The following is a 10,000-nucleotide window of genomic DNA, read 5'->3' as shown; positions in this document are numbered from 1 at the left end:
AACAGTCTTTTGCAGTCAATAATTACAATTCAAGCCATTAACTGTTACTTGATATAACATCAAGATAATATTCAGATATCTGATTACATTTATTATTTTATAGAATTTCAACTATGTCGTCCAGAACAGGGCCCAGGTAGGCCATCAATGACCGAAGTGTAACAAGAAAAATCTCTCGGTTGCACCAAAAAGTAATAGTTAAAACACGTTGGATAGCTTAATGAGGAAAATTAATGGCGAACGTTGAGAGGAATGAGGTCTAAAACGTGGATGGAGTTTGGCACCGAAGGGACTAGGAAGAAACTCTTTAATAAAATCTACAGCGAATCACATGATGTGCACCAGTAACACCAACTATCAAAGAGTATAAGTAATTCCAATTAATTACCTGAGTTATTGATTTCTTTCAACAAATTCGTATTTATGCCCTTGCACTTGGGTTGTAAAGCCTGGCTCTGGGGCAGAAATGCTTCTTGGAGTTAACCCGTCACCTCTGTCAGTAACACTGTGAAGTGAAAATTAGAAGAGCGTTGACAGGAGAAAGGAAGAATGTAAACAAGAATGAGGTAAATTTGTATATGAAGCAAGTGTATTTAGGGACCGAAGGAGCGCTTCGAAGACCCCTGAGTAATTAGTTGGAGTGTTCGAATAGGTTTATTCAAGATATTTGAATAGCTGATGACAATCAACTACTTCATCTATAATGTAAATGAGACGTTCAAGTTGCAAAATGCCATGTCTCAGCCAAGGGATGTCATTTGTTAATATACCCCATAAATATTATAGACAAGATATTGCTCATTTTCAAAGTTTAATAGATAGGTAAGATAATCTTTGTATAATATAGACCTTTTCTCGGAAAGTTTTTCGTTCAGTAAACTATTCCCAAAAGTGTCTCATTCGACCTGTACAGGTCACAAGTCAAGTCGTTTGTTGCCATTAGTATCAATATCACTACCAACGTGAGCCTGTGCAACTCAAGATTAGGTTTTTCAGGGCATAGTTTACTAAACAAACGGTGTTCAGAGTGTTAAGCTCCGTAATATTAGTTTAGTCTTACATATCTACTCCAATATTGAAAACAAGCAAAATCTTAGGCTTTATTTCTTATAATGATAGAGAAATGCCCTCCCCTGACTAAACTCCAGGATTGGGCAACATAAAAAGTTTCATTTCCGTTATGGGTGAAGAATTCAATTCTAATTACGTATTCAAATATCTTGTATCAAATATTTTAATATTCCCTTTCCAGCTTTGATTTAATGCTTAGAGCACCTCATGAGGTGCGCTGATTGTTTCATCATCCTCTAGCATCATGATAAGACATAATTTTTCTACTTAAGAAATCAGTATGATATGCGAATGGCAAAAGACTGCTAAGATTTCATCTGCAAATCAGATTTTCTTTCCAATGCATCTTAAATCCCATTTCGTAAAGTTTTGGCCACCCTAAGAAAAAAAAAAAAAGTCGTATTGGCCTGGATAACTTATAATATTTAAGACCCTCTTTTCTAGCAAATGCTTATGGTTAACAACCTAATTGGCATAAACAATACTATATTTTCCTGAATTCCTCAAACATTGAGGTTAAATTCTATTAGCTTCTATAAGAAGTACGTCATAATGTAATCCTTGATGAAATGTTAAATGTGGACCTCTTAGTTTTGTAGTCTGCTTCCATATTTTCAATACACATTAGATCAAGGTACTGAGACATCTAATAGTGCAAATGTAGCAACAATAACTTATAATTCAGCTTTTTATGGTCAATGGTATAAATTATCCGTATACCAGTTCTATTCTCTTTAGCACAGCCCTTACCCATATTATAGGAGGTAGCCATAAAAGATAACTTTTTGTAGATTAATGGTTTCTTATGTAATTTGAAAAAGACTTATACCAAAAGTATTATTACCCATTACACCTTAGCTTGGTTTGATGTGTAGCAACTCATGAAGCCAACAGCACCATACCAGAAACATACTGAAGCTCAGCTGCTCAGATAAAAGACTCTCAGGATAATAACTGAATATTCATTATATATGAAGTTTTCAGTCGAATCCCTATTTATTGGATGCAAACTTTTTTATTATATATCATAGAACTTATTAACCAAAATTCAGAACTGTCAGTGGACACTGAACCCTTCACTTCTTCTCATCTATTCAAGAGCTGAATTGGAATTTGGGCTGTAGGACCAGGCGCTGGGGCCTATAAGGCCATTCTACGTCCAAATGCAACGGGGGGGGGGGAGCTCTGCTGCTAAGACCCTAAGTCATATCTGTAATGCACAGCGTGAAGTGCGCTACTCCCTACAAAGAAATGATGTACATATATATATATATATATATATATATATATATATATATATATATATATATATATATATATATATATATATATATATATATATATATATATATATAACATTAGATACATGTATATATATATATTTATGTATATATATATATATATATATATATATATATATATATATATATATATATATATATATATAAACATTAAATACATGTATATATATATATATATATATATATATATATGTATATATATATATATATATATATATATATATATATATATATTTATATATATATACATATATATATACAGAGAGAGAGAGAGAGAGAGAGAGAGAGAGAGAGAGAGAGAGAGAGAGAGAGAGATTGAGAGAGAGAGAGAGAGAGAGAGAGAGAGAGAGAGAGAGAGAGAGAGAGAGAGAGAGAGAGAGAGATTTTCAAGAATATTGAAGAAAGAGTTAAGAAATCGCCATCTCAAACCCAAACAGTAAAGGAAATTGAGGTCTGTGGAAGCTTTATAACATAATTTCATGTAGATGAGTTTCTGTTGACAATACTTATATGGTAATTAATGATATATCAAAGTTTTATGAGTTTTCTTCACATGAAAAAAAAAGGATGACGTGAGAATGCTAAACACCAGGATAAAAAACACTCTTGATTCACCCAGAAGTTTATTATACATTTAATTTCTATAATTTCTAGCATGCAAGAATTGTCAATGTTAAAAATCAAGACTGCGAATACAATCTTGTTGTGAAACAATAAATGTATCCTACTAAGAAGTAAGCTGGAAACTTTTTAAAAGACTGTAATTTATTTTCTAATTATATCTATATTCCAATGATGATGCACCTTTTCATCCATAAAACTGTACCTTAACCTTCCACTGTCTTGGATTAGTCTAGAGCTTTCTTGTTCGAGGGTGCACTCGGGTATGCTGTTCTATCTTATTTCTCTTTCTCTTGAGTTTTTTTTTTTTTTTTTTTTTTTAAGCTTTTATAGTTTATACATGAAAGATCTAATTTAATGTTGTTACAGATCTTAGAATATTTTAATTTGATAGTTTATTCATTCTCTTGTAGTTTATTTCCTTGTTTCCTTTCCTACCGAGCTATTTTCCATGTTGGAGCCCTTGGACGTTTAGCATCTTGCTTTTCCAACTAGGTTGATAGATTAGCTTACAATAATAATAATAATAATAATAATAATAATAATAATAATAATAATAATAATAATAATAATAATAATAATAATAATAATAACTGAATTTAGTAAAAGATATTTAAAATAAGATTTTGCTGAATGTAATATATATTAAATCTTGTTATCTCTATTTAAAAAGGAACATCTCTGTATTAGCATTTGTATATTAAGTACGTATTTACCCGTATATCTTCCTAAAGAAAAATGAACGACCTGGAGTGATCGAAAATAGCCAAACAGATGGTTAGCTTCAACTTGTTTACAATAAAATTTCATCATGTAGTATAAAGCAAGCTCTCTTAGTTTATATGTGATATTAGATTCGGTATATAAACCACTATTTGAGCAACCTAATCCTGAACGATCCTTCGAATTTCTTGGTGTGCCTCCTCCTTGGAATAAGGATAAGGACAAATGGTCCAATCGTCGCTTTGGCCCGACCTGTACCTATGGCAATTATCCTCATTGTTAGCGTCGCTGTGATCTTCAGCGACGATGGAAACTTTTTTAAAAAGTTTTCTGCTCAGCCTCTCTCTTATGACCACGAAGAATTCCAGTTCATTTGGGATGCTGTAATCATGCACCGTCCTGAACTCTCTAATATGCCCTGCATATTTATGGTCACCCGATCCTGCGCCCCTTGTTCCATGCCAAGCGCCGCCAAATATTCCGTTGTCATATTCCCATTGATGTTCATAAAATTTTTCTGCGCTGTCAGTAATCAAATACCTAGTCTTGCACTCATCTTTCGTCTGACACACATCTAGTAAGTACAAGGCATTCATGTTGTGTGTCGCGCAGAAATCCAACAATGACTTGAAGGAAATGACGTAGCTGACATTTCCATATTTGTTATGCGCTGGTGGTTGATCACTTCGAGTTCTGAAGAAGTACCCTTGCAGATTATTCTCTCTATTGCCCCTATTCAAATAAGCCTTGACAAAATCTTTGTTTATCCTTGACCTGAAATACTGATCAAGGTGCACGGTGTTATAGAGGTTACCTATTGGTTTATAAATGCTTTCGTCACTTTCATCTGCCAATAGTGAATAAGGGTCTTGGGGATACCAACGTGTCATGCCAGTTAACGTATTTTGGGCTATGAGGACGTCCGCCCCAGGGCTTGGAGTGTCAAATCTTTTCTCTGGATCCACATCCTGCTCCTCAACATTCCCTGCAGCGGCCTCCTGGGAAAAAAAAGGGGGAAAAAAAAAAAACTTTGAAATGTCATTACCACTCGTCATGATGATCATTAAATAGCTAAGCCAATCTCTTAAAACAATACTCATTGGTGGAAAAAAAGGTTAATGAAACTGATAAGACCAATTAATAATATATTAACATGTATGTGTCCTAAACCCTTAAACGTACACATTTGATTTTAAGAAAAATATGCTACATAACAAATTGTACTGTGAATTCTTATGTATATCAAGTACTAGTTTTGTAAATTTAAGATGTACAGTAACACTACGATCTAAAACTATTGGCCACAAGGACGAGAGAATTTATAAGGATTTTACAAAAAATCTAAGTTGGTAAAGTGAAATTATTTTTAAATTTTACCGTTATAGTGATTATGTTAATAATAGATTTTAACAAGGAACTTGAAAGTGAATAACAAGAAAATATAAATATGTCTAAAGGATTTTCTACTGGACAGACCTACAGGATTATTTCTGTTCAGATTAAGATTGGTCGCTGAATGTAAGGGCTTGTTGATTAGTGATAGAATACTACAATATCAAGTTGATAATTAGGGACAAAATGAGAATACTCAAGAAAGAAAATTAGACTACCAAGAGGGCAATTAGAGATACAAAATTAGAATACCAAGAGGACAATAAGTGATCGAAGATAAGAATCCAAAATATACCAATAAGTGATAGAATAGCAGGAAATCAAGATCTCATTCGTGATAGGAAATTAACACCGAATGGTAATTAGCAGCAGAAAATTAAAATATCAAAATGTTCAGTCTCAAACTTACAAGTCTGCGTATTTTTCTCACTGGCGCTGCACCTTCATTGGATGATTCAGATTGCTGAAAAGAATTTTATTTTAAAATTATAGATAGAAAATTTTGCTACATCAGGTAATAAAAGTGTTTTCATTGATTTATTGAATTTATATTTCTAATAGTTAGGCCTTCTTCATCATGAGGCTCAATAGTACACAGTATTTTACAAACTGTCTTCTAGCTGTGACCAAGTCGTGGAACGATCTTCCTAATCGGGTAATTGAATAGGTAGAAGTTCAAAAGTTCAAACTTGCAGCGAATGTTTTTATGTTGAACAGGCTAACACAAGTCTCTTTTATAGTCTATATATGAATGATATGTTTTAATGTTGTTGCTGTTCTTAAAATATTTTATTTCAATTGTTCATTACTTCTCATATGTTTATCTATTTCCTTCTTTCCTTTCCTCACAGGGCTATTTTTCCATGTTAGAGCCCTTGGGCTTATAGCATCCTGCTTTTCCAACTAGGGATGTAGCTTAGCTAGTAGCAATAATAATAATTTTCCAGTGCTAGTATTCAGGGATGCCATTCAGCACCAGAGTGCTAGGAGGCGGCAAGCGGATACTTGTACTAAGAAACCATCCACTTGTAAATACATACATACATATACCAAGGCACTTCCCCAATTTTGGGGGGTAGCCGACATCAACAAAGAAAAAAAAAAAAAAAAAAAGGGGACCTCTACTCTCTACGTTCCTCCCAGCCTAACAAGGGACTCAACCGAGATCAGCTGGTACTGCTAGGGTGCCACAGCCCACCCTCCCACATTATCCACCACAGATGAAGCTTCATAATGCTGAATCCCCTACTACTGCTGCCTCCGCTGTCACCTAAGGCATCGGAGGCAGCCAAAAGAGGCTGGGCAGCAAGATTGAAGAAAAGCAGATGAGACAGAAATGAATTAACAACCCTTAACTGTATCTCTGGGTTGGAAATAATAGAATAATTCTCACAACTCAAAAAATATACCATAATTTTGAGAAGACGCAAGAATATTAAAAACTTGCTTCAAGTTATAAAATAGGAAATTTTAATATTGTAACATTGCTTACAAACTTTGGATTGGTAGGCTAATGTTGAATCATAAGCTTCTTTGACTTGCAAAACTTCTTACGCGATTTATTACATATAAAAATACAATTAGGAAGCACAAAATATGTCATACACTTTCAGAATTTTAACTGCATGCCTTTTAGATGTCTTATTGAGTCTGGTTAGCTTTTAGAAGATTTTCTTGTGGCATAAAAGAAATCCTTCTTACATATTTGACAGCTTTTTACTTATAATAGTTAAATTACAATTTTTCTTTAAGAACTGATGTGGTATTGCCTTGGTTGGTCTACAATTAAGGCCAACATTCTTCTTCCACTTATTTCAACTCTTGTGTAACTACTGTATATATATATAACACATTTATGGAAATATCAAACCTATTTTTGCCAGATACATTAATAACTACTACACTGGTTATTTCTCTTCATTGGTAACAGCTTACATACTTTATTTTCTTACTGTATGATAGGTCTCTCTCTTCCAATCGAGGTCATGGTAGCTTGATTAATGAAAGAAGAAAGTTGTATGCTTGCTTCTTTTATTGTAATTAGTTGTTTTGTCATTTTGTCAATTTAAATACCTGCCATGCATGGATAACTAAAATTTTTCATTTATACATGACATATTCAGAAGAGCTTTTCTATTAAAGAATTACAGTAGACACTTAAAAGAGTGTTAATTTTTCTACTGTATTGATTTTGCAACACAAGAGGTTTAAGTATCTATATTCCATGTATTCTCAGACTAACCTCTTACCATCTCCTGTCTTGGCATATCTATTATCTTTAGCTTCCCATCGTGTCCTGATATTATAACACCATAGTATATCAAACAACTTTATTGGTAGATTAATTGCTCTCTTGTTCAAATAAGCAATAGTACTACGTACCATAATGACTGACTTGCTCAATCTATTCATCATGACAAATCAGTGAGATGAAAATCCTAGTGTAAACATTAAGCAGCAGTGGTCGACCAGAGATTAGGAAAATAAACTCATGTAAAAATACTTCAGACTCCCAATATTGTTTATCACTCGACCATTTTGTGGTCGAGGCTTTCCAGAATGGGAATTAATTGGGAAATACTTAGGTTATGGACCATATTGCGGGACTGTTGCTCTTCCCTCACCTACTGTATATCTACAGCCCTTGGATTAGATTGGATTTATGGAATCTGGATGATATGCCCGAGACATATTTCAAAGATTCCATAAAATATGAGGTTGAGGAAGTCACCCAGTGCCAAAGACCAAATAGAGGAAAGTTCATAATTTGTGCTGCAGAGTTAAAAGGTAAAATATTTTGGACAACAAGATGGAAGGAAGGATGAAGCTTTTAAACTGGTGAAATGTGGGTGCAGTCAGACGCTGTACTGCAAAGATCCTTAGTAATGTCGGTAGTGCATCACATTGAATTCACTGATGGAACTACAACACAGCAGGACTACAGTCCTTGGTGAACAGCGATGCTAAAAACAGTAATGTATATATGCCAATCTCATCCTATCAATAATTGATGACACAATTGAGATATTTCTCAGTAAACAAAGACTTTTAAAGCTTTAGCTTTCTATTGAATGGTTTTGATTTTGGAACTATAACCAGCAACAGGATCTGTTTGTTTATGAGGTCAATGGGCTGCAATGATATTAAGATGACCAAGATAATTAGAAGGGTTGGAATTTGATCTCAATTAAAACTTTGTTTCTGTGTTTCTCAATGACAGTGAAGTGTCCAGATGATGGCTGGATGAATGTACTTAGAGCTGGAAAGGGAAATTTTAAATGGGATCAATTTCCCTTCAAGTCAGTAAGGATTCTATTTTTGAAATGACTAAAGAAGGCAAACATCTACTTTTCAACTGTTAGATAATCTGAGAGATCCACTAAAAATCAGGCGGGGAACTTCATCTTTTATGAACATACTTGAATGCCAAGGAGCAACGGTCAAATTCTTTTTAATATACTGTACACTATTTATTTAATACACCTTATGAGTGTTCAGCAAGAACTGGTGGCTTGAATCCATGAGTAGGCATAATGGTGCAGGGCTACCAAATGTCTTCCTGTAGGAACTCTTGCACACTTCCTCTAGAAAACAAACAAGGTTTGTAGTACTCAAGTACTTGCAAAATAAAGTAAATCAATATCTGAATATAAACTTAAGAGGTTATAGTGAAACTATTGAGTAGGTGAATTTTTTTCCATCTCAAGAGGTCATAAGGAATAAATCTCAAAATTCTTGGACACCAAATAGTTTGCACTGAGTGTGATCATGGCTTCTACTCATGCACAAGATATTGACTGACAACAATTTTTCTGGCTATCCCTTCAGAAAGAGGTGAATGGTTACTATCAATGTGGTTCATGTTTAGTTTTAATTCATGAGGTAGAAATTGAGTACATGTATCATATAAGATATTTGTTGCTTTTAATGAGGGCATATTGGTCAACCACTTAAAATGTTATTCATAGAGTTGTCGGGAAATCACGCCTTTGAGATATGTGCAATGGAAAGCAATCAAAGACAGGATATCCCCAAGAAATATAATGCAAGATTAAAGAATTATCAGTGACTCAACTATTCATTGCAAAAAGCTCCTTCTGCGACAAATTTGCAGGCCCTCCTAAAAGTAACAAGGTTTCCTAAATCTGGAAGGTTATTCCGGACTGATGATCGAAGAGAAAATTAAATTGAATATGCTGATGGGGTTGCTAAAGTACAATGAAAAACTAATAATAATTCAAGCTCTGTTTCAAAGACGTTGTATGAAAGGGTAGTCTCTTCCCCGTGGGGTGTCATAAAAGGAAGAAACGGGATCTCAATTTATTCCTCAATGATCACTCGTCATCACCAAAGCAAACATAAATAGACTCTTAAATTCTACCAGTCAAAGAATGTTGTTAGCTTTGTCAACAGAAAGCTCTCATGAGGAATAATTGAATAATTGAAGAAAAAATGTTCTGAATAAAAGCTATACAGGAATAAAACTGCTAAGAAAACTATCCCAGAATTCACCGTGACCAGAAAAATTTTTGCCAATGGAGGCCTTGAAACTAGACAGAACTAAATATATGCAATGTTAAAACATACTGAGGACTATATGTTTATACAATGAAGGAAAACCAGAGTATCCTTAGCCTTAGATAATGATAGAGTGGTGCAATAAAAAAGCTAACATGTCAAAATAAAACAGGCAGCCAATCACGACAAAATGTAAGCACAAACAGCAACCTAAATATATCAAGTTTCTTTTTTGTAACATAGGCACCAAAGAAAAGTTTGCAGTATTTAACAGAGCTAATTCTACATTGCAATTACATAATTTGTGAGGGAATATGATGAATTATGGCAACTGTCAAATAGCGTACAGCAAATGTATTGGGAAGTAGGTCCAG

At 33.9% G+C, this 10,000-nt stretch overlaps 2 protein-coding genes across 4 annotated transcripts in view; both read right to left on the bottom strand.

The window, feature by feature from the left end:
- The window catches only part of LOC137620700 (uncharacterized), a 561,924-nt gene that overhangs the window by 76,256 nt on the left and 475,668 nt on the right, over positions 1-10,000 (bottom strand). The window lies entirely within an intron of this gene.
- LOC137620698 (uncharacterized) overlaps positions 1-10,000 on the bottom strand; it is a 73,502-nt gene that overhangs the window by 36,485 nt on the left and 27,017 nt on the right. The window contains exon 3 of one of the 2 annotated variants that reach the window (XM_068351045.1): positions 5,514-5,571. In XM_068351045.1, the coding sequence (XP_068207146.1) occupies positions 5,514-5,571 (58 nt within the window). Of the gene's footprint in view, positions 1-388; positions 547-5,513; positions 5,572-10,000 lie in introns of those variants that run through there. The other variant, XM_068351044.1, reaches the window with a different exon arrangement.

This window comes from Palaemon carinicauda, chromosome 27 (genome assembly GCF_036898095.1).
Source record: "Palaemon carinicauda isolate YSFRI2023 chromosome 27, ASM3689809v2, whole genome shotgun sequence".
NCBI classification, from domain to species: Eukaryota; Metazoa; Arthropoda; class Malacostraca; order Decapoda; family Palaemonidae; genus Palaemon; species Palaemon carinicauda.
The sequence above is the reverse complement of the archived record's forward strand: the minus strand, read 5'-3'. Positions and strand labels throughout refer to the sequence as shown.